The sequence below is a fragment of the Myripristis murdjan genome, chromosome 10, assembly GCF_902150065.1.
Source record: "Myripristis murdjan chromosome 10, fMyrMur1.1, whole genome shotgun sequence".
Classification (NCBI taxonomy): Eukaryota; Metazoa; Chordata; class Actinopteri; order Holocentriformes; family Holocentridae; genus Myripristis; species Myripristis murdjan.
In genome coordinates this window covers 4,137,380-4,163,175 of record NC_043989.1, presented here as the reverse complement: position 1 = coordinate 4,163,175, position 25,796 = coordinate 4,137,380, and the positions used below count along the sequence as shown (strand labels likewise).

The following is a 25,796-nucleotide window of genomic DNA, read 5'->3' as shown; positions in this document are numbered from 1 at the left end:
CCCACGTGCGCGTCAGCTTGTGGCCAGCTGTGCAGAGTTAACCCGTACAGGTGGGAGGACAGGTCTTCTCTGAGTGAATTACACGCTGAATGAGGGCAATGATTGCTAGTTACAAAAACCAAGCCGCAACCACGTTTCCATCGTCGGAGTTGGGTAACAGTATAGCCGCACGACCCTTCCCAATGCACATGTGCACACACACACACAAGCACATAAACTCTTGGCTTCCTCTTCTGAGTTGAAGTGGGGAGGAAAGCGGGGATCTGGGCGGGAGTCGGGGTGGCGAGGCTGGAGGGGAACGGACGTGGGCCAGGGCTGGGGGCCAGGGAGCAGACGAGAGGGGATTTACGATCAGACAAGACTGCATCCTGTTTATATTTTCCAAGACCCGTCCGACCAGGCGAGGATCAGACAGAGACAGAGACGGGGAGAAAAGAAGAGGAGGAGACGGGAACACAATCAATTCGAGCGGGTTTCCGGGGTCAATGTGTTCCCCAGTCCCCCATTCCCTGGAGGATACGATCCCTCCATGCCTGTCCCTCTCTGTCTTTTTCAATCTCCCCCTCTCTCTCTCTCTCTCCGTCCACCCTCCCTCTTTCTCTCTCGATCCCCAAGAGGTCTCAACATCCCATCCATCCACCTGGCGGCTCCTCCAGCTCTTCTTCTGCGTTAGTGCTTCGGACCGCACAAAAACATCTGGTCCAAGTGGAAGGGGACGAGGCAGGGACGGGACAGGATGTGGAGGGAGGCTGAGGGGAGGAGGGAGACGGGGAGCACCGGCCACAGCGCCGTATGCACTAACCCGACACCCGCAGCTCCGTCTCCTGTGAGGGTGGAGGACGCAAACCGCTTTGCCAGTGGAGTAAGATGTGATAAGGCAGAGGGGAAAAAAAAAAAAAAAAAAACGTACTTGAGAAACTGCCGTGTTTGTTTAAGATTAAAAAAACAGAAACAACTCCTCAATTCGGTCAAAAGAAGTCGAATTTGCCACAGCGTGCTTCAAAGCATTTGTAATTGCATGGTTTAAAAGAACTTCTGCCCCTGTTGGCTCTCTCTTAAGTCAAGATAAGATGAAATTCCATGAGAGCAGAGACTTTCTTTTCCTTTATGGGTGTATATTGTTGCAGATTCCGCATTTCTGCATCAGTTGTTTTCTATTTAACCCAAAACCTGAAACTGGACATGCATATAACAACTTTTATTTGTAAAATATGGGCCGAGCATTAGTGTAAAGCGTCTACTTGAGCATGGTGGCATGCAAGCCCCGAGGACTGCAAAACAAAGCTGATAAACGTTTAATAAAAGGTCTCACCCAGGATCATCTGCGACCGTGCGCAGTGAATCTAGCGTGTTTCCAGCGGTAATGTCAAGACTCGCAAAGGAGCAGCCTGACCAGAGGGGAAATGGGGTTCATAAGCCGCAGAGCTCTGAATCCAGCCTGGACGCCCGGAGGGCAGCGGAAACTCGACTCAATGATGTGACTTTAACATTTTGCTTCAGGGATTCTCTCTCTCCTGACTGCTCTTGGCTGACTCCGAGCACACATTTGGTTTAGTTATGAAAACATCCGATGGGAAGGGAGGAAAAAAAAATAGAGGCAACACAACACAATTTAATCTGAACCTTATGTGGACTCCTTTTTTTTTTCCCCTTTCTTTCTTTCGCTCTTTCTTTCCAAAATGCTTCAAATTCGCCAGAGATCTAGAGGGAATTGAGAATAAGGGGCCCCCTAAACGTACAAGAATGCACATTTGCAAAACATCACACCAGGGCACAAACTAGGTATAAAGGAGAAGGGAAAACTCATTTAACAGAGTTGATACTGGCCGAGGAGAGGAGAGCAGAGCAGAGCAGAGAGGAGCAGAATGATTATTTGCGGTCTTTCAACAGGGATGGTCCTAATTACGCCGGTCCAAAACAGACCTTCCCCCAAATCAGGGCCTCCTCTTCAGGGGTCACCTCCGCTGACCCCTGCACCAAATTGGCCCTCGGTATGAAGAGAACTAAACCCCAGAATTAAAAAAAAAAAAAAACATTATCCTCCCAGATAGTTCAACTCGTGATGACACCACATGTAATGATGGTGAAATGAGCGACTGGACTTTGAAGCGGCTGCCATCGATAAAACCATGACTTCTTGTGGGGAATCAAAACAAATGTGCTCCGTCACGTCTGAGCGCGGGGCTCCAGGGTGCGGCCATTCTGGTCGAGCATGTGACACATGCGAGTGCTCTTACTGATTTATACGCATCATTTTGTTTTTATAACTGTATTTATGTATAGTAATCAGGGCATCCTTGTAAAGAGAGCATGCTAATGGCCTTTCCTTGTGTATGTAAAGGTTATGATAATTCAGAATGAAGAGAACCTTTAGTTATGTTTTCATCAATAAATATGCTGTGGTGCCTGTTCCACCTGTCTAAAAGGCCCAGCCAATTATCGGCAGAAGAAACCATTCCACCTGTGTCCCCTGTCCTCGGTCCTAAGATGCCAAACCCTGACCCGAAATCTTCATCTGAGATGGCCTCATCCGACTTTGAGCCAGAGCCGGCCTCCTTCAAAATGCCCAAAATTTCTGCCTTTCGCAAAGAATGGCTTGTCAAATTTCTGTGGCTCAGGTAGCTCCAACTTTAAGCAGAAATAAAACAACAATGAAATAGTTACTATTCAGATATGAACAATATGATATGATTCAATAAGTATCTACAGTGCCCAAACTATGGAGTCTATGGATCTTAAGGGGATCATTTACATAATGCGTTAAGAGATTACAAAAAGGTCTGAGAACTGACAAAAAAAAAAAGAGGTGTGGCTTAAAATGTATTAAGGCGGTGCCAAAAGGCACAGTGAAAAAAAAAAAAAATTGGGTGCTCCTAATTTATGTGTGCAACCATGTAAAAAGTCAATCCGGAGCCCTGGGACAAAAAAAAAAAAAAAAAAAAAAAAAAAGCGATCTCCTTTCTGTTGAGACATTAGGCTTTCTGCCAGCCAGCGCATACTTGGAGAATAAACATGATCAAAGCGGCATTAAGTAATCTATGACTTTTATCGACCTCGATCGGCACCCAAGGAACAACAACACTGACAGGCCTCTGGCACGGCGCGCGGCGGTTATGTAATTGACACAAATTATAAAAGATACCCACGAAAAAAAGAAGACGGGGAAAATACGGGTTTCCAAACAGGCCTTCAAATTGTGCAATCAAGACACTGGAGGCCACTGCAGGCGCTGAACACCAGACGTTAATTTTGACATTTATGCCTGAAGTGCATCGCTTTACGACGGCATGCCATCATCATCTGCTCTCCATGCACCACTACTGTGTTGATCAGGGAAATTAAATGTTGGTTCTGATGCTTCTGGTGCTTCATCATGCGATCACTGAGTCACTGGTCGTGGTGAATAACCCAATCAGCCCACCACAGATAATGATACAGATAAATATTTTGGTCATTTTGCACTATCTGCTACAGCTGTGTTCACTTCTGCTCAAACATAACACAGACAAGGTCCAACTTGTGAAAAAAACTGAACTGAACAGGCGTCCAACTTTATAAGGAATCACAAGCTGGAGATGTGGGTTATACTTTCAGAGCTGCGTTTTCCTTTCATTTCAGTTAAACCGACGTCAGAACAGCCACAAAAATGACTGAAATCACCTTTTTGCCCTTTATCGTCACAGTTTAAGTGCACACACTTTTGGTACACTGCAAAAACTCAAAATCTTACCAAGAATATTTGTCTTATTTCAAGTCAAAATGTCTTATTTCTAGTCAAAATATCTCATTACACTTAAAATAAGAGATGATACCTCAGAAATAACTTGTTTTTAGACAATTTTCACTTGTTTCAAGCTAATTTTCACTTGTTTCAAAGTGAAAAACAAGTTACTTCTGAGGTGATCATGTCTTATTTGAAGTGTAATGCGATATTTTGACTAGAAATAAGACATTTCGACTTGAAATAAGACAAATATTCTTGGTAAGATTTTGAGTTTTTGCAATGTACCGAAAGTGTGTGCACTTAAACTGTGACGATAAAGGCCAAAAAGGTGAGTTTTTGCAGTGTATTTCCCGTGGAGGAAAATTCAGTTTCCTCTTCGTGGCATGCTTTTCCCCAGCTGATGACATGAACGTAATGCTCTTGCATGTCACGCGTGGACGCTGCATGAATCTTACTTACTGCACCTTTAATTCACATTTTCATTGCACAGAACTACAATAAATCACTTCATTCCTACAAACTGCACACAAGCTCAGCTCGACCTCGCTCTGAAAACCTGCCTCTTTGCTTCAAGAAGAAGAAGAAGAAGAAGAAAAAAAAAAGCATAGGAAGTGTGCACAGGGGTAGGCTATAAGTTTGACTTCAAACGGGGGAAACTTCACAGAGCTCCATTGTCAGGAGACAGCGGCCCGTCGCCCGCAGAGCCGAGGAGGAAGGTGTGTCAGGAGGAGCCCATCTGCTGCTCCGACGGCGCATTCCAGAGCCCGGCAGGTCGGGGGGAGTTGAGGCAGGGGCGATGTTGCCGGCCCGCGCCGCAGCTCTCCGGCAGCGATGTCCTCATATGAATTGTGAAATACCTTCGGCATTACACCACCGACCGAAAAAACAGGAACGTTTTCATTACTCGCCGGGGTTTCCGGAACATTCTCTGCACCTGTATTTACAATACCCAACATCTGTTCCCGGAGCTGAAACACCGCAATAATATGTGCTCTTCCAGCGTGCACACACACACACACACACACACACACAGATGACAAACTCAAATACATACGTAGACACACACACACACACACACACACAGCTGTGTCTGTGTAAAGGTAAGTGACGGGGTTAAAGAGTACAAGGCGAACATTTCCGGATTTTATAAACAGAGGGCCCCAAATAAACTTCACATACTGATCCGACTGATATTTATGTGACCTGTCCTGAAATTCCTCAAGTGTCTTTAAAAGGACAGACGAGTCGGGAAAAGCGCTTTATATGGAAAACGCCGCCCGCCGTAAACACCATCGAGCATTTAGCACTGTTTGGCTTATTCACGTCCTGCGCGGCAGAATTTATGTCAAACACACAAAAACGGCGCTCGTTTGCACGGGCCGCCGTTCCTCTTCGTTCCCCGCACACAATGGAGCAATAACCGCTCCCCGCTTCCTGGACCAGTCAGCCGGGAAGATCAATCGCTGGGATAAAACGAGCCAAAGTGCTGACTATTTAGGTTTAAGGGGATTTTCACTAAGTTTGTTCCCCCCAAATCGTTTCGCACGTTTACCGAGTAAATCATTTAGCCCGCCGGGCCCGGGCTGCAAAAGTGGGATGTAAAACATCTCGCCTGATCTTTGCCGTCAAATAACCGGCTAACCAAAAAGCTTTCTGCTGACATTGTGCAGAGTTGTGTGTTTATTATTCCACATAATCAATTTTACTAGCGCTTTTTGTTCCAGTGGGCTTCCCCTGTTTGGAGAGGCTTGTAAACAGTGTGTCCGGATGTGGCACAAACCAAACAAGCTTGCACAACCACACACGCACACACACACACACACACACACACACACACACACAAACGCACACACAATTTACGCTGTTTAGACCGTGGAAATGAGTCATCCGCGAGCAGCCAGGATCAGTTGAACACCAAAAGGACGACACAGAGACGCCCAGACTCGGCGAGACCACATGACAGGCTCCACTACCACACAAAACACCTCCAGGGATTCATTATGAAAAGCTGTTTTGTAATCTGGGCTGAACCGGGAACGGGGTCAACGTAAAAGTTTTGGGGGGGCGGGAAATAAGATCAGAGGAAATCAACACCTACATAGTCATATCAGAGAAAACCCTTTGAGGGAGCATCTGTGAAAATACAGAGAAGAGTAAACTCCCTTCACACACCATAAATCGATCGACAGAACCCACAACGCTTAATTTGCTCTTTCCTATACACAACATAACCGGCTGGTGCTATTTTTTTTTTTTTTTTTTTTTTTTGCTCAAATGCAAATGAACAGGCTTGTTTTACCACACGACTCCCATTTCGAACAACTTCAACCTGCCAGCTGCCAGAGTATTCTGTGCACTTTTTTTTTTTGTTTGTTTTTTTGTGGCTGCAAAAGAGAATAAACTCTGAATTATGAGAGCATTTTTCTCTGAGAGGTGGGTCAAAGGTGAAGCCGACGCTGCAGCGGGCATGCAACGCGGTGACTTCTGCAACGCGTAACCACATCTGCTGACACACATCTCGCCCAGATGGCAGAGAGCAAGATCTACATCAGATAAAGAAACGCAGATCAGCGCAACGTATGTGTGGCTGCAGTGGCCACACTGCGACGAATCAAGTAATTTCCTCTCATATTCGGTCTTACAATCTTCTTGTTGTTTTTCATAACACAAATCTGCCACTGAGCTGAGATAATCCCACTTTTTTTTTTTTTTTTTCCAGTGCAGTTTCACTTTTTCAGGATTTTTTTTTTCCGGGAACAAGAATAAAATGTTAAGACTGAGGCAAATTAGCCCACTAGGATCGAGAAAATGATACTTGATTCAAGAAAATTCAGGAAACAAGTTGATTAGCATTGGAGACGAGTGCAATAATCTGATCCCTCTGGCAGATTTTAACACTGAATGAGACTAAATGATTGGATAGGATGGAGATTTGCACAGGGCGGCGTGCATGTGTTACACTCTTTGCACTGTGATCGACCCAGCGCAGTGGATCACACCGAGCCGGACGGTAAGAAACTGTGAGGAAAAACCAGGTCAGCTTCATCCGGTTTGCTTGTTGCCAGAAGACTGTAAATTCACCTTACAAAATTCTGACCTGGGGATCAGTAGAAAAGGTGGGATAAGGAAAAAGAAAAACGTACTGCATATGCACAATAATGCTAAAACTGAGCTAAAGTAAGTACTAAAGGTATATTTTTTTTTCCATTTCACTGTTGTGCATTTAAAAATTAAGCCAGTCTCAGCTGACAGTCATGCTTGTGACAGAGCCTGGCCTTTTGCTTCCTCTTGCAATACAACATTTGGCCACCAGAGGTCCTCATTTGCAGCAGCCACAGTGCCGTTTTTAGTGGAACTGACCTTTTCTTTTTTTCCTGCCATGAGCAAAGACATAATGGTGGAAAGCAATTATGTGCTTTACCTCGAGCTCTGTGCAGCGCCGTGACGCTTCAGTGCACTTTATTTTGGAATGCACTTCACGTCTAGAGAACTCTACTCCACTGCAAACATCAGTGTGCACACCAAGTTTTGCATAAAGAAGTGATTACTTCATAAAAAATGATACCTTTTCTGAACTTCACTTCAGCCATCATATAGTGAACGCATTATACAAACATTATGCAACGACTTTAATCTACTTTGGCACAGTTATGGACCTATCTCTCCTGCACAGTGGTCCCAATGTTCACTTTGTAATTATGTGTTACACAGCAAACAAACATAAACACATTTTGCAGGAATAAATATAGAAGTTAAAAAAAAAAAATAGTGTACTTCTACCAAAACCACAGTCAGGTAAACTTGGCGAATTGCACTCTGTTAAAAAAAATAAAAAAATATAAGCAGTGCCTGTTTAATCGTGAGCTGCATTCCCTGTTCCCTTAAAAAAAAAAATCCCTCGTTTCATTAATGGATGGTGGAGTTGAACCTGGATTCCTCTGGTCAGGGCGTCTGATGGAAAGAGCGGGTTTAGTTGAGATGTCGTGCGACACTGAAGAGGCTTAAGTCAAATACAAATCATGTATAAAGTGAATAATAACATGCTTCCAGAAAGTATCCAAGGCAAGAACAAATGTAAAACAAAGATGTATAACAGTAAAAGAAAAATTTACGGAATAATTTAGAAATAGAAATGAAATTATGTCACACACTTAACAGATAAAGCTATTTAAAAATACTATTAATAGTAAATATAAAACAAAATTATGAACACTAGTGTACGTATGAACTGCCTTGGGAGCCTTTGTATGTATAATATACACATATTTTGTTTTTGTGTCTTTCATTTACTTTATTTTATTATTTAAATGAGCTGACAAAAGCTTATTAATGTAAGAAGGATAGGAAAAATGAGCTAAGGCTTCAGGCTATACCTTTTCGGTCAGTGTTTATTTGTATACATCATATATTTGTTTTGGTTTACCAGTACTGAAAGGAAATGAAATATTATTTACTGTTTAGAAATATGTGCATGAGATATTGTCTATTTATATGTGTATTTGATTTCTGCAACTGGAAAATGACCGAAATAAAACCTTCACTAATCACTAAGTGGATGTGAGGAAGCAGATTTAAATTTTAGTAGATGGGGCACGGCGGCGTCCTCCTCGCATCGTGCCGCATGCAAATAGGGTTGGGTACCGAAACGCGGTGACAACAGGGCACCGGTTCCGACGTAAGCGGTAGTAACGAGACCGAATAAGAATGAAAATTTCGGCGCCGGCCGCTGGTGTTCTGATAGTGAGAGGATCAATAAAGATGGCGAAGGCAAAACGTTGAATTTTATGAATTTTATAAATTTTATGAATTTAATGAAACATCTGGCGACACATGGGGTTTATTTAAAAGGCGAAAAATGCACCGTGTTTGATAATCTACGTCAGCGGTCCCCAACCACCGGTCTGCAGACTGGTACTGGGCCGCAAGACATTCCCGACTGGGCCGTGCAGCCCGACTGTAACCCCTCCCTCCCCCGCGGTTGCACACAAATGGCGCAATTATTAGTACAATATGTTACTTGTATTTATATTGTTTAAATAGTTAAGTGAATATTGTGTTCAATTTGGCCCTGGAAATAAAAGGGTATTGTTTTTTGACAAAGTGTGTGCGTTTTCGTTTTTTTAAGTACCAGTTCGAGAACCGTTTAAGCACCGGAACCGTTTAAAAAATAGCGAGTAGGCACCGGTATCGGATAAAACCCAACCGATACCCAACCCTGCGTGCAAACCGGCCGGCGTGCGATCAGCGGTGATGAGGCTCCGATTATGTAACACGTCTGTCGTCAAGACGCTGCTTCTGAGCCGCGGTGTGAGTCGCACAGGACAAACAAAAACTTCCCTGATGACATCAACATTTCCATCTATTCTCATACACACACACACACACACGGGCACATGCAAACACACACACACACACACACACACACACACACATGCCATCCTTCCCCCTCTCCCTTCTCCAGAGGTGCAGAATTGATTTAAATAGTTTTTGTGCAGAAGTGCCTCATAAGCAAGGCGCTATTGTATTAAGGGCAGGATGTGAACCCCCGACGCTGTGTGTTATTCAAGTGTGCAAGTGTGTGTGCATTCGATGTGACGAGTGTGTGCGTGTGTGTGTGCCTCTCAGCAGCTGCACAAGGAGGAGAAGGAGGAGGGAGGAGGGGGGGGGGGGGTCTTGTTCCCCTCGGTCGTCCCGGCAGCGATGTCGCCCCATCTTTATTTTTCAGGAAGCGGTGCATCTGAGATTACGTTCCCCCAGCAGTTTATTGTTACCTGAGCAGGAGAAGGAAACAACTGCGGTTCCTACTTCACAAGTGTGTGTTTTTTACGCCCGCTCGGCTTTTGTTCCCTTCTATGAAAGCAAAGAAGGAAAAAACAGATATCAAGTTCTGGGTACATGTGTGTGTGTTTTCTGGGGGATGTATTTGTGTCTATTTCTGGGTATCCATGCATGTGTATGGAGACGGGACGGGGGTTTCTAACCTCAATAACACACACACACACGCACACACACACACAAACTATCAACTCTTTGTCTGTGCACCTTTGAGTAATTCCATTATCTGGTGGCTTAATGGGTTAAAAACATTATAATGGTTTGTTTTCTTATTTTTTGTGAAGGTTACAAATGAAAAAATGACTGAACAGCATTTTTATCTTTTTTTTTGTTGTTGTTCAAACTGCTATGTTGAACAGTTGGAAATCACTTCATTTCACTGAAAAACTGAAAATCTGAAACTTGAGCTAAACTCTTGTTTCTGGTTTTCTTCGACAGAAACGACAAAATAAACAAATGAGGCATTTTGTTGCTCCCGAATATTAAATCACACCGCAACATTTGATGCTATTCCGCCATCATTTCATCAAAACTATGATTCTAGAGCTGGATCTCAGCATTTTTTATGGGCTATGAGTGTGTGTGAAAATGCCTGAGAAACCCATTTTCATGTTTTTTTTCCCATGACACTCCGAGGCAAACATCCACACAGAAGCCCGACTCAAACATCCCAAAGTGATGACATGAACAAACAAAGTGAGCGTACGGGACATCAGGCTACATTATAAAGGACAGAATGCAAAAAAAAAAAGCTAGAAAGAAATAATGAAAGAAGAAGAAACCGAGCGTCTTCTGGACACTGTCGGTTAATTTTCCTCGTCTTGTTTGTCTGGTGATTTGGGTTTGGAGATTCTGGGGGAAACGAGTAGAGTCGAAGAGGCTTTTTTTTTTTTTTTTTTTTTTTTTTGGAGGGGTGGGGTGGGGGGGGGTCGATGTGTCCTCCCTCCGGGCAGCGGGGAGGTTTCTCTGAAAACACTGCCAGTCACGTCTGGTCCTCTGCGGACAGTAAATCACGCTCTTTGCCGGAGTGCTTCCGCACAGCAGCCCCAGCTCCCTCCTCAGCTGGAAATGCAATACGCCACGTACCCCAGGCACCGGGACCACCCAGGAGGCATGTGGGGTCACACACACACACACACACACTCACAGAAAAACAATTTTGCATGTACTCGTACACACACACATGCCCACAAATAAGCAGAAATGCACACACACACACATCCGAGCCAACATCCTCGGCCTCTGGATGCATTTTCCTGTGAGGTGGATTTGGTTTGCAGCGTTCGGGTTGAGGGGGCAGAGGAATTTCACAACAAGCGGTGGTTTGAGCGGTTTCTCTCACTGGGATCAGAGCACCACCGAAAAGCCCGACTTCCTCTTGGGCGCATATCAGAGAGCGGCCGACCCTCTGTGTTCAAAAAGGGGGCTGCATGGACATGTGATCCACTCCGACAAAAAAACATCACAACACTCTGGTAGAAAACTATTCGGGGAGAGAGAGAGAGAGAGAGAGAGAGAGAGAGAGAGAGAGAGAGAGGGAGAGAGAGAGGAGTCCCGGCACAAAACCACAACTAGGAATTGTGGTTTGGGCAAAGTAGTGATTGTGGCGAGCGGGGGGGGGGCGGGGTCGAGCGCTGATCCGGAGGCGGAGGGGAAACAATGAGAGGCCTGACCAGACACCTGAACTTCAATAACACCCTTATTTTTATATATATATATATATTTTATTTTTATATATTTTTTATATATTCCTTGTTTATAGTGTATATATTGCTTGCTGCTATTTATCATCTGTTTATACTGTAAATTTGCACATTGCCCACATCTATGCACATTGTATACATCGATGCACACTGGTTTTTTTGGTTTTTTGCACATTGGGTGCTTAGATCTTTAGATCTCGAGTGTCATCTTTTATTCTTTATTTTTTATTTATTTAATCTTGTACTCTGTGGATACTGCTGAAAACTGTGAATTTCCTTCGGGATGAATAAAGTATCTATCTATCTATCTATCTATCTATCTATCTATCTATCTTATTTATTTCCTGTTGGGCTGTCAGAGACCAGGAGATGCAAAAACTGCTGCACCAAAAAGTCTGAGGCAACTACAAAAAACACAGTAAATCATTAAGGAGGCGGCTTCGTCTTGTTTTTTTAAAAAGGGCACTATTTTGTTCACAAACGTGTCCGCTCTTCATTTTCTGCAGCCGACTTGTATATTTGAAGAGCCAACAAAACGCACTGAAAAGAGGTTGTTTTTTTGTTTTTTTTAGCTCTGAGTTTCTGAGTAAAGGCTCATTTATGCTCCCGTTACGTCCGAAAATAAATTTCAAACCATGCAACCATCGCTGGCCGCACGCTTCCATGCGTCCTTCATGCCGGCCGGGGTGTGAAGCAGTGAATCCACTGGAGGGCCAAAAAACCCAAACAAACAAGAGAAACCTTTATTGATACACAAGTTAGTTGGGAGCCAAAGTCGCCGTCTCTCACTTGGTGTGCCGAGCCAAATGATCCTATCACTTGAAACATGATGTAGATCTCTAAGGAGCCAAATGCTTCACGGAGAGAGACCAGAAAGAAAGAAGAGAGGTGGTCCAGGTCGGGTACTGGTGCTGACATCATGGTAAAATGGATTAGCAGAGATTTCACTCAAGGCCAAAATGCGATGCTAAAAGCCCTGAGTGACATGATGTCAGAAATAAAAACAAACTGCCTTGATTTTCTCCAGATTTGGCGAACAGAAGCTTTGATTCACCAAACGGTGGGAAAAAGAAGGATTTTATATCAATAATTTTGCTATAACTACTAATCCAGGATACATTTTTCAGGGATAGTAATTGGCTTCTTATTGGCTTGTTCTGTGTTGGTCAATATCTCAGTATTGGTATTGGAAAAATGATTTGGATGCATCACTAATGTGCGATGAAGGTTTCAGGCTGATGATCACGTGGTGCACACCCTGACGACCTGAGCCACCAGGACAGCTGCAAAACTTTAAGAACAATATCTGGCCATTTTCAAATCCCCCATCTTTTCCCCAGTTCTTGCATGAGAACATGAACCCCGTGTACTCGCCTGCCTCTTTACAAACGGCGGCGAGGTCGGCTCCTACGTATCCGTGGGCGGCGTCGGCCAGCTGGGTCACTTCCTCGGCGGCGGCGCTGCACGGCACCGAGCTCAGCTGCTTCTGCAGGATGTCGGCCCGCTCGGCGGCACCGGGCACTCCGACCTGCCACAGCCAAACCACAGCAGCGCGTCAGATGGCCCATTTCATCTGAAGCATCAATATCACTCCTTCCTCATGCAGGGTAGTTTCTCTAAGAGCCCATATCCACTAATAGTCCAGTAATTTTAGGCCAAACCTGGGTCAACCTAGGACAAATTGCAAGAGAAGCAAACTCAACTGATTTTGTATCCTCAGTTTGTCCTGAGTGAGGGAAAAAAAGTCCCAAGGAATCCCATTGGTGGAAAGTTTTGAAAATCACCTATTTATGACCACATATTACCAGAAAACACCCTTTTTAACACACAGGGCAAAGGGGTTCAAAATTTGACTTTCAGATATCACTATAAAAATTCACAAGTTGATTACACACACAAAGACAAGAAAAAAAGTCAATTACAAGTTCTTTGAATAATTCTGTTTACACATGCATATCACACATTATCTGATTTGATATGCACCAATTGGAATAAATGCCAGAGCAGATATTTAAACAGTGAATTAAAAGGTTACTATATATATAGTAACCTTGAATTAAAAGGTTACTATATACTTATGGACTTATATTCCTTATTAGCGCATATCAAATCAGATAATGTGTGATATGCATGTGTAAACTGAATAATTCAAAGAACTTGTAATTGACTTTTTTTCTTGTCTTTGTGTGTGTAATCAACTTGTGAATTTTTATAGTGATATCTGAAAGTAAAATTTTGAACTCCATTCACCTGTGTGTTAAAAGGGCCGATTTTCGGTGTGGTAACATATAGAGGTGATTTTCAAAACTTTCCACCAATGGGATTTCTTGGGACTTTTTTCCCCCTCACTCAGGACAAACTGAGGATACAAAATCAGTTGAGTTTGCTTCTCTTGCAATTTGTCCTAGGGTTTTTTCATAAAATGACTGGACTATAAAGCGACGGGCAGCACCCACCTCCAGCTCCTTGTCAAAGCGCCCCGGCCGGCGCAGGGCGGGGTCCAGGGCGTGCGGCCGGTTTGTGGCCCCCAGGACCAACAGCTGCCCCGAATGGCCCTCCTGAACGTACAGGGAGGGAAACAAAAAATTAGCGCCGTCTATTTATTTCTGCTTGGATGTAGTGTTGTGTTTAGGGATGAAAACTGTGATTCTGTCATTTTCTATGCGGTAAACCTTAAATGTGTTATGAACCGTGATTTTTTGCATACAAAGGCTTTCTTTTACTGCACTAAACAGCCTTTACCGAACACTGGCCAAAGTCCCATTTGACCTTCTGCACTGGATTGTTGGCGTACATGTGTTTAAATTAACAATCAAGGGGATTTAAGTCGTTTACAAACCAAACCGTGGGCTAAAAACTGAGGCACACATCAAACTGTATGAATCATTACACCCCCTAACTGTGTTATCATGCTGCCTCAATGCAGCCATACGCACGACCTCGTGCACGAAACCCCGAAGAGTACGTAATGTTCTGCTATCCTTGAACCATAATCCAGCCTCGCCTGCGTTCTCATAACATCGGTATTACATCGATATGTCTCGTTACATATGCCGCCGAGCCGAATCATTTGCAATCAGTTTGTTTTAATCAACACAGGAATTTGCATCGCAGGGGAATCGAGCGGTGCACAGAGTTAAGACAACAGTGAGGAAGTGTTTTTAAGTGAGTTTAGCTAATTTTTCCATGATTGACAGGATATCTCACACTGCTTCATTTTCCTGTGTTGTTTTTTTTTGTGTAAATGTTACTAGGAGAGATGCTCAGCCATTCATAAAGAAGAGCGAGAGAAAGACATTGTGTTGATTTTTCTGCATAAAGCAGAACGAACAAGGAACTATTCACAAACTGTCGAGTGGAAAGCCTGTATCTGTGGAATGTCAGCTTTCCAGGAATTAAAGAAAAAAAAAAAAAAAAAAACAGCGTGGCTTTCAGCTTGACCACCGTGCCTTTCTGACTCCATGAAGAGGTTGAGAGATCGGACAACGCTCTCAGGCAACAGATAACCGGGCAATCTTCCTGTCATTTTGTAATTTTTTTTTTTTTAAAGTGAAAACATAAAAATCGCCAAAATTGGAGTTTTCACACGACCAGCAAAACACAACCTGACCCGAGCCTGATGCTAAACCTCAGCCGGGTCTGTGCTTCTCGGGGTGGTCTGCCTGCGAGGAGGAGGAATAATGCTTTTTCCACCCATCTCCAACCCCGCCGGGAGACGTGAAACACAAATAAATTACAGTGCAAGCAAGAATGCCGAGGAGCAGGAAGTGCTTTCCCCACATTCCGCAAAGGCCAACCAATCAGGGCCGCTGACCTTGGATCCGACTCCGGTCTGGAAAACAGACGGCGGAGGGGAGCGGGCAGGCGGTCGCTGTATCTGTGCATCATCACCGAGCCAAACGGAGGGCTCCTCTCTGCCTGGGGAGACGAGGACGATGTGCACCGCTGATAAAGTTTCGCCAATTTGGCAGGTCGCGGTGACCCACGGTGATTTGTTTCCCAGGCTCCCGCGGGGCTGGGGGAGGAGGGGGGGAGGAAGGGGGGGATCTGGGTTCAGCGAGTCCTCTTTTTCTCATCAGGCAGTGACCGTGCGCTTGGCGGACGGACGACACCCCGGAGACCCGAGCGAGTGTCTGAAGGGCCGCCAGCGCGACGAGATGGTTTCTACATGACTCGATCTGCATTTGCAATGAGTTTATTCTCAAACACACGCAGGGCCATACCATTAAACAACACGCTGCAAAAAACAGTTGTTAGTCAAGATATGAGTAACAGGGCTGGTCAAGATGGACCAGATGAACAACCACCGAATCATTGACCAAATACTTTAACCCTATAAAGCCATTTGTATCATATATGATACACATTTTCAATTCCATTTTCAGTTTAATCAATACTTGACCAAAATACTGTTGTATACCTTTGAACACTTCCCCTATTCACCCTGGACCATACCATTGGCACTTCAAGTACATATCATATATCATACACCAGAAAGGTCGTGTAATAACACATTTTTTAAAAGTTTTTTCATATATATATATATTTTGTTATAGGATTAAATAAAGGGTTCAATTTCAAAAAAATGGAATTTTCTGCCAATTCTTTCATAGTTCAGGCTTTATAGGGTTAATACCAATCAAATAATGTTTTTCTAGTGTGACATGAGCCAAACAAACAGGTCAAACTTGAGTGTTTTGTCCTCCTCGACTACTACTACCATTTGGTATGTGCCACTTTTTCATATTTTTTGAATATTCCTCAGTATCAATACTGCGATGATACTGTAGGGATGACCACGGGTGCATCTGTAAGATATTTACACAGAAGACATTTTGGACAGTAGTTAATAATGTAGATCTTCTCCGTCCTTAAGCTGCTTCCAACTCGTTCATGCTCTCATTGAATCTGTCACCGCTTGTGATTGACATTTTGTCCAAACTGAGGCTGCAACTTGTTCGAATGATTGTTTGTTTGTCCTGTCCTGTTATGTTATTTTCCATTGCACTGTCTGTATTTTCTTTTATTATACTGTACTGTTTCTTATTCTATTGTATTGTGCTTTATTGTGTTGTACTTTTTTTTTTTTTTTTTAAGTGATGTGCGTGGGACCCCCTCGAAAACGAGTTGCGACAACTCAAGGGGTTTATCTTATGAATAAACTTTCTCAAATGTGCAAATAATGACCAGGCAGGTAAAAGCAAATAACCTACACTGCAAAAAGTCCAAATCTTACCAAGAAAATGTGTCTTATTTCAAGTAAAAATGTCTTATTTCTAGTCAAAATATCTCATTACACTTAAAATAAGACATGATCACCTCAGAAGTAAATTGTTTTTAGACGATTTTCACTTGTTTCAAGGACTTTTTGCAGTGTAACAGCTGCAACAGTCCAGCAAGTTCAGAAAATTGCACCTTTTACTGCAACACAGGATACAAAATCCCAGACGATATCTAGTCTCACATCACTATAAAAATATCAATATACACTCAGCCGTACAATCAGTTCCATGGTTTCTGATGCACCCGGGTTGTGAATATGTTTTGATGTTGTTTTCACAATAAGAGGAGGAAGTACAGAGGACGATAAATTTAATATTGTACATGACTTGGTAGTGATGCCTGTCAGGATGCGATTGAGGTGTGGGACGTCCTGATACTTACTGATCCGATCCCGTCCATGAGCGTCAGGAGGGAGGCGACGACTCGCTTCTCCACCTCGTTCTGCGCCGCCTCTCGTCTGGGACACAGGGCGTCCAGCTCGTCGATGAAGATGATCGCAGGCCGCCTGTCAAACGGGGTGAAGGCACGACGCCGTTAAACAGCAACACAGCGCCACGGCTGCAACTGATGATCACGTCCCTGTTGATTAATCTGATTTTTTTTCAGGACTGGTCAACTATTTAGTCAATGATGTGCCAAAAATAACGCCAAATGCCCGTTATCGGCCCAAAGTGATGTCATCAGATTGCTTCCTTCATCTGACAAGCAGTCAAAAACCCCCAAAAATTAATTTTATAATGATATGAACGCAGGAAACAAAGACATTGTTCGCATCCTGGTGATGCTGGAATCATACAATGTTTACTTATCGAAATAAAAATTAATACATATTTCATAATTCGACTAACTGATTAATTAACCAAATCTTTTCAGCAGCAGCCTCTACACAATATTTACAAAGCAGCCATAAGAATATCAAGCCTGTCAGTCATAAAATCATCTGCTGTGGAGTATTTGGTTATGTGGATGTGGATACTGTAAATCAATACGTCAGCACAGTTTCGGGACACTTATTACAGCAGAGTGTGAAAACACAGAGCTAATCGCACCGGTCATGGTCCATTTCCCAAATATTTGATTTGATTTGGGAGGACTAAAAGTGAGAAGAAATATGTGCTTTTATGCTCTTGCTTGCGGTATGGCACCGTTTGTAGTTTCAGTATAATAAATCCATGTCTAATGCGAGCGCTTTGTATTACACAACACATCATTTCGTATCATTTTACAGCTCCCTTTTCAAAAAGAAATGAAAAATCTCCCCGACACTTGACTTGTGCACATAAATAACACCAAATTTAAAAAAAAAAATAAATTAAAGACAGAAGCCCGGAAAATGAAAACATACAGTGTTACGTTTTCATTTTCTGGTGTATGCCGTATTAGGACTGCGATGGGCAAAACTTAAGCAAGGTTACCTCTGAGATGCGTCAGCAAATATCTGCCTCAGCCGCGCTTCTGTTTCACCGTAAAATCTGCAAAGATATGAAACAACAAATCTCATAAAACGACCTGCTCAAGAACCAAAGTCAAAGAAGGAAATGGGGAAAGTGGAGGAGAACAGGAGAAATACTGGATCACAACACAGGCCGATCTGCGATATTCGATATATTGTAATACAATCCGCTGTGATACATCATGATATCTGTGCGGAAGAACAGAAAATAGCTTATAGCAAAGCAGTTTTCCCATAAAGCCGGGATCAGTCGTGCTTCTCAGTGTTTTAATCTGCACGGCGACTGCAATTAAAAATACATAAAGGCAGGGAACAAATACGCCTCATAGGAAATGAGATGTGCATCTGTGCAAATTAAGTTAAAAACTCAAATATCTTCACTTTGCACGAGTGTATTGATAATGTATCACATTGCAACATATCAATAATTCAATATTTTATCCCACCCAACAACACAACCTCCAGTTTATTGAACTGGATCAATAAATCGATGTTTCAGGCCCCAATAAGGCTGATATCGGTCTTTTCCGTACTTGCTCATGATCTCAGGGCCGTTGATCACCGTCATGTGAGCTCCGACCTCATTGGCTATGGCTCGTCCAATCATAGTCTTCCCTGTGCCCGGGGGGCCGTACAGCAGCACTCCTCGCGGCGGCGGGATCCCTGCACAGGAAGCAGCGAGGCATTTTCATATTTTACTAGAAGGCATAATGAGACCCGGCATCTTAGAGCAACTTAAATTATTGTAGATAAAAATGACATCATCATCTTCTGGCTGGCAGCAGCTGTAACTTGTTTATGTGTCAAATGTATTTTACTGTATGTGAGGCCGCAATGTCCTTTTTCAGTTCTGTAGGTATGAAAAATGAACTTCCTTATGTATTTCATCATCACATGATGCAAAGGTAGGAAATCCATACCTGACTGATTAATAGATAAATCACTTATTTTATCACTATCACTATTGACTATTGAATATACACTAAATCAGCTTTTAAGACGATGAAATCTTCTCCAAGGCAGCTCTGCATGGACTCCAACACATTCAGGAGTTGAGCAGAAATTACGAATCTAATCCTCTAAACTTCATCAAGCTTTCATGTTTTGAGAAATTCACATCACTTTCAACAGGAAATTAGGTAGAAAAAGTGTACATGCATTGCCATACATTTGGTTATCTTTACTAGAACTGAACAAATAATAGAAATATTATCAAAATTGCAATATGGCCAATATCCAAATTACAGGAGTGCCAGTTTTTTAATAAGAGCAAAATGTTTGACAAAATATGTTGTAAATAAAGTGTTGTGATGCTGCAGAGATGCCCTGGCCTACAAACTGCATTTTCCAGATGTAAGAAAACACGTTTGTTTGGTATTAATATCATTTTAGTAGCTTTTTCAGTGAAAATGAAAAATAATAATGCAAAATTATCATTATTACTAAAACTGTGTGGATCATATGGTAATCACAGTATCTGTAAAATGAATTTCAATACAATTGCTGAGCCCTAATCTTTACCAAAATCATTAAAATAAGAATTATATTAATAATACAATTTCTTTTTTATTTAAAGTGTGGGCCTACCGTAGCTGGAGAAGAGTTCGGGGTGTTTCAGCGGAAGCTCGATCGTCTCTCTGATGACGTCCAGCTGGCTGCCGAGCCCGCCGATCATACTGTACGTGACCTTTGACCTTCTGGCCTCGGCCTCCTCCGGGTCTTCTCGCCCGGCTCGCTGTCTGTCTGTGAAAGTGACTCTGGTGGAGCAGGACAGACAGTAGAAGGTGTCGGTGCTCAGGGCGCCAGCAGGGGGAGCTGTGGGGAGTCTCTCTGTCTGCTCCGGGCTGACGGCGTTCTCCTCCAAACCTGCAGGAGGATTCTGGGAGTCGCAGGAGGGAGTCGGGGGAGCAGAGGGGGGAGAGGGGGAAGGAGCCCGGGCCGGTCTGAGCGGGGTGCTGGCCGCAGGACCGGGCTCTCCGGGCGTGCCTGGGACCCCGCCGCCGCCGTCCTTGTTACCGTCGTCATCGTTGTTGTCGTCGACGGTGAGCAGGCTAAGCTGCAGGGAGAGGTCGGCTGACGTGGAGCCCAGCGCCGAGCTCGTCAGGGAGGACTCCTCCGGGTCGGGGTCGGGGCCGGCGGGCGGAGCCGACCTCTGGAGGGTGACGCCGTCCTCCCCTCGCACGGCCTCGACCCGCAGACTGCAGGCCCGGCCGAAGTACGTCAAGGAGAGGACGTTCCCGGGCAGAACGACGTTCCCATCTGCAACAGGACGGAGAACCCAGCAGGGAGAACATCACCAGTTACTCCAACAGAGGAGAACTTACTGTTAGAGCTCAAACTACATTTAAGATATAAACCAGTTCAGTATCAGAGCTTCTTTATTCACCAAATTAACCCTCCTATTATGTTTGGGGTCAATTTGACCCCAGCCAATGTTTAACATCTCTAAATAAATGATTAACATCATTTTTTTTTCTTCATATTTAATGAGTGTTCCTAATGTAATGGGTTCTACAGGGTAAACATGAAATTGACATGATGATATGTTTTCAATGTCCTGTACACACTTTGTAACGCATCGCTTATAAATAACAAAAATCTGTACTTAGAAATATTATAAAGCCATTAAAACACCAAAAATTAATATTTCTTTCCAATTTTAGATCAATCAGTGAGATTTTATGGTGATTTGCATATTTTTCCATTGTCGCGTAATACGAATACTGGATGTATAAGTGGGGGTGGGGGAGAGTTATGTTTTATTTAAAGGGCTATTTAGGTCGTCAACAAAGGAACATAAAGTAGTTGACACATAAACTTTGATAACAATTTTAGTTATAATAATTTTGTGAAAGTTTAAACTGCAGGGGTCAAATTGACTCCAAACATAAAGGATGTTCAAAAATGTGAGCATAACAGGAGGGTTAAATAAATGTGAAGGAATCTGTTTTGGTGACTGAGGTGCAGCAACACACTGACAACTCCTATATTAACATGAGTTTGTGTGTTTTGCTTGTTTTTTATGTGGATCTTTGCCTTTGGATTTACCTCCCACTGGCTACTCATCCAACAGTCCAGAGCATTAAAAACAACATTTTACAATAATCTACGGTGCAAAAATATGCAATTAAACGTACTTAATAACACAATCAAACACCATACAAATGTGTTTTGTAATTTCAACAAGTCCATAAAAATAATCTGACATAACTAGAACACAATAAAAGTTCAAATCAGCGTAGCATTTTTACAAAACCATTATATTGTACTCATTCCGGTAATTTACATTTTTATGAATAATTAAATTTATTGTCAAATAGTAAAACAGGAGCTCCTAGTCACATTGTTCGCATCTTGGTGATGCTGGACTCATACAATGTTTGCTTATCGAAATAAAAATCAATACATATTTCATTTGTCGAGTAACTAATTTTTTTTTTTTTTTATTTAAACCTTTATTTTACCAGGCAAAATTGCTTGAGATAAAAAAAATCTCTTTTACGAGCAAGGCCTGGCCAAGAAGGCAGCAAGCAGGATTAAGCAGATTCATTAACAACATGATAAAAACAAAAGAAAGTGAGGCCAAAAACATGCATGAAAAGGATAAATGTGATTGGCTGTGAATGCTGTGTGTTTTCCAAGAGGAAAACGACAAACTCACCCAAAGACCGCAGGAGGAAATTCTTGAACTCTTCTGTTTCTACTGTGTCATCTTTTTGCCTGAATGAAAATCAACACACATATTTACTCATCCTTGTCGATGCATAAAATGTCTTTCAGTTACTGGTGTTGGTGGTTGAACTGCAGTGCGAGGGTTCAGCCAGCAGATGGCATCCTTTACCAACAATACAAATAAACACTACTGAAGAGAGGCCTCAGTGTTCCTGTGAGAGTGAGATAAAGTGTCTTTAAAAGCCTGATAAATAATAATCACAGCAATCTGTCTCTTAAATCCTGTTGAGATTTAGCTCTTCAGCTGCAAATACAACAGAAATACTTCCAAACAAAGTCAATCTGAAATTATAATATGATTTATTTTGGTATTTTTTTCATGGTGCGGATGGCTCAGATCGGTGTCTAGAGCTGGTTTTATGCCTCCGTCTTGTCCAGGTAAGTCCACAAGAATGACATTTATAATCACATGAGAAATATTTTGGTCCGCTGTGGTTTATTCTCTCACTCCGACGACAGAACTGGTTGCTATTTCTGTCACATTTTTCCATTCGCACAGAGCAGCTCTCAGAAAAGCTACAGTTCACATTTACAGCACAAATGTATTTTAAAGGATGTGGACGAATAAGTTCATGCAAACCTTCTTTCACTTTTTGATTTGTGATTGCCCACTTCTATGGATTTATTCCTGCGAGTGAAATTAATTAACAACTTAACTTGTGGATGTCATGGACTTCATGATGGAGGGTGTTATTTTGTTAAAAGTGACCTTTCCCCTGGTTCATTTTCTTTCCCACCCCCCTGAATCTGAGGTCGCGTCATAGCTACACAACCCTGACCAGACACAACCCACTAAATCAAACCTATCTGACAGTCCTGACAGGCTCCAGCTGGGCCAATTACACATGAAAAACATCAACTTTAGCTCTTATAACAATTAGTTGTGTGTGTTGTTGTGTTGACATGGGAAGCTCGTACATCCGGCGTGAGAGGCAAACGCTTCTGACTTATCAGTTAAAGGCTTTGGTCGGGAATATTGGGTAACCATAGTGACCTGAAAGCATCAAGCATGAACAATGTTTGAAGAGTTTTTTTTTGTCAATGGACTTCACACAACCACAGAGAGCAGACCTCAGCCGCAGAATAAAGAAAAGTAGAAAGCAACTGTTTCTGAATTTCTGAATGTCACACATGCATAAACATGTACATTCACACATGTACACATACTCACATAGGTCCATACACTCTTTTAACACACTTTCACACACATTTACTGCATTGATCCAATGTATATTTGCATTGATTTAATGTATATTTGCATTGATCTAGTGTATATTTGCTCTTTTTTGTTGGTTTGTTGACATTTTTTGACAGTTTTTTTTTTTTTTTTTTTTTTATGTAATAAAATTTTGAGGTGGGATTCTCCTATAAGACCCTCTGGGTTTTCTGTATCTCACCTGCACAATCTATTGCTATTTCATTTTTGTTCTGATGTTTTGCTTTTATTGTGCAAATAAATAAATAAATAAATAAATAAATAAAAATAAAACTACAGCCTCTCCTGTCTCATTAACACAGTAAATACAATATTTCTGACTTGATTTGACTAACTTTAGCTCTGGTTGTTCCAACAACCCAGCAGACTGTTGCTGAGCCTGCTGCAGTGTGTGTGTGTGTGTATGGAGCTCCCAGGATCAGAGTCTGAACCAGCAGGTGCGGCCCAGTCCTCCGTCCCTGAGCTCCTGGTGGGCCGCCTCACCTGCAGGAGAGCAGCAGCTCCTCGGCCTGGAGCACGGGGCCCGTGAGCGGCTGCAGCAGCACCGGCTCCCCCGCCTTCACTCGCAGGTTGCTCTGCACACACTTCTGAAGGCCGACCCGCCCACCAGGGAAGGAGGCGACAGGCCAGCCCAGACACACCTGGTGACAGAGGAGGAGGAGGAGGAGGAGGAGGAGGAGGAGGAAGGGGAAGAAGAAGAAGAAAAAGAGGATTAATAAGGAGAAGGAGAGGAAGGTGGAGAAGAGGCAGAAGGAGTTCAAGAAGGAGGAGAAGGAGAAGCATAAGGGGAAAGAAAAGAAGAGAGAAGCAGAAGACGGTGGAGAAGAAGAAGAAAGGGAAAAGAAGATAGAAAAGAAGGAGAAGGAAAAGAAAATGCAAAGGAAGAAGAAAAGAACAGGATGAAGACACAGACGCAGAATCAGAAGAAGAGGAAAAAGAAGAGAGGGGAGTAGAAGAAGAGGAGGCAGCAGGAGAAAAAGAAGGAGAAGAAGGAGAAGGGGAGGAAGAAGACTAAGATGGAGGCGGAGGAGGAGAAGGAGAAGAGGGGAGAGAAGAAGAAGATGATGAAGAAGAAGAAGAGGAAGGTTGAGATGGAAAAGAAGGAGAAGATGAAGAAGAAGAGGAAGAAAAAGAAGAACAATGAGAACAAGAAAAAGAAGAAAAAGTGCAAAAAGAAGAAGAAGAAAGCAGATGATGACAAAAAGAGCAGCTCATCAGCTCCAGACAGGCAGGAGACCGGAAATCATCCTTCAACCGGCAGCTGAAGCCAACATGACATCGAGCCTCGTGCCTGCCGAGGAGCCCTTCAGCAAGGCGCTGAACAGAACCAGAGCAGGAGCAGCTCCTGGTGGGTTTCACTCAGAGCGACACCATGTGGACTGACCTCCTGCTGTCCGGCGGCGCTCGTCAGCAGAGCCGGACGTCCGATACAAACGCCGGCCGCCTTCATGGAGGCGAGGCTCAGCTGGGCGAGAGACGACCTGCAGCTCCTTGGTGTACGGTCATCAGCTGCAAGCACACAACACACACACACAACACAAACACACACACACACACACACAACTCTTATAACACATGTAAACACTCTCATATCACTTCCACAAGAGTGATAAAAACTGAATATTTTTTTGCCCACACCTGCAGTAACATTTCCTGTGTGCTGACATGCTCAAGAATAATAAAGCATTAATAAAGGGCATATTAATAAAAGCAGCTATCCACAACCTTTATAACATTGGTTCAACGACAAAACTTTAACACTGCCCCCAAAAAGACAGATGAATAAGTTATGGCACGTTATTATATGAATCTCAGTGGTACAAAACAAAATACATCTGCGAATCTAGTCGAATAGATTAAATAATTCCACATCCCTGCTTGGCTCCAGATTATATTAGAATAAGACATTAAGTGCAACAGGACGAGGGTGGCCACACATCCCAGTTTAACCGAGACATTCAAAGCAGAGTGTCCTGGAAAAAAAATGGATGCTCTTGTGAACGTAACAGCGAATTAGGATATATGAAAATGCAAAAACTGCAAAAAAGCATATCAAAAAAATGAAATGCACCACATGATCTCAAACAGTGGAATACCCACAGCCTCCTCTCTGTCACCGGTGCTTCAGTGAGAAAATTCACTGCGATATGAGCTCCTAAACTGAACTGACAGAGAAACTGAGTGCAGGTTTTTAACTTCTGTGTGACTTCTGCATTCACAGTAAAAGCAAAGCAGACCATTACAGTGATGAATCAGCTGCTGGATGCACACCACCTCCTCTCACCCCTCTGCAGCTGCATCACTTCAGCATCACGTTTTGCACCTTGAGGTCAATTAAGGACAAACTTAGGGCTGGGTAATTCACCGAGCACATCAAACTCTGCACACAGTGTGGCGGACCGCTACCTTTCTCAATGAAATCGATGACAGCGAAGGAGTTTCTGCAGCCGCCGCCGTCCTGTCCCGGAGTCTGCGGGCTGGATGAGTCGCCTGAGCCGTCCTTCAGTCCCGGGGAACTCTCTGCATCGGCGACTCTTTTCGATTTGCTTTTATTTTTCTTCGAGGACATTTTAACAGGAAATTTCTCCAACACGTGAAAGTGCAAACATGTGTAAACAGGCAGCGGCGGGGTAAACTTCCTGGTTAAAGTTTAGCCCCGCCTCCGTTACCGTAAGCATTGTATTTGTCCGCAGCAAACTTTCTCAATAAAAATGGTTGACGGTATTAACAACAAAATATTATCAATAATCAACTTTCAAGAGTATTCTGGGGGGAAAGATTAAGTTTACAATCTTAATGCCAACTTGACCCCGATATCATCCCGTTTTTTCTGTATTTAAAAAACATCAA

General features: G+C 43.1%; 1 protein-coding gene across 1 annotated transcript in view; it reads right to left on the bottom strand.

Annotated features, from left to right (window-relative positions):
- afg2a (AFG2 AAA ATPase homolog A) overlaps positions 1-25,613 on the bottom strand; it is a 138,154-nt gene extending 112,541 nt beyond the window's left edge. Inside the window, exons 1-10 of the mRNA XM_030061797.1 lie at positions 25,353-25,613; positions 24,331-24,455; positions 23,430-23,587; positions 21,660-21,718; positions 19,586-20,257; positions 18,532-18,661; positions 17,961-18,017; positions 16,927-17,050; positions 13,719-13,820; positions 12,637-12,790 (exon numbers count right to left, since the gene is read on the bottom strand). Coding sequence (XP_029917657.1) covers positions 12,637-12,790; positions 13,719-13,820; positions 16,927-17,050; positions 17,961-18,017; positions 18,532-18,661; positions 19,586-20,257; positions 21,660-21,718; positions 23,430-23,587; positions 24,331-24,455; positions 25,353-25,515 — 1,744 coding nt within the window. The 5' untranslated portion in view covers positions 25,516-25,613. The remainder of the gene's footprint in view (positions 1-12,636; positions 12,791-13,718; positions 13,821-16,926; positions 17,051-17,960; positions 18,018-18,531; positions 18,662-19,585; positions 20,258-21,659; positions 21,719-23,429; positions 23,588-24,330; positions 24,456-25,352) is intronic.
- Positions 25,614-25,796: the final 183 nt, after the last annotated feature.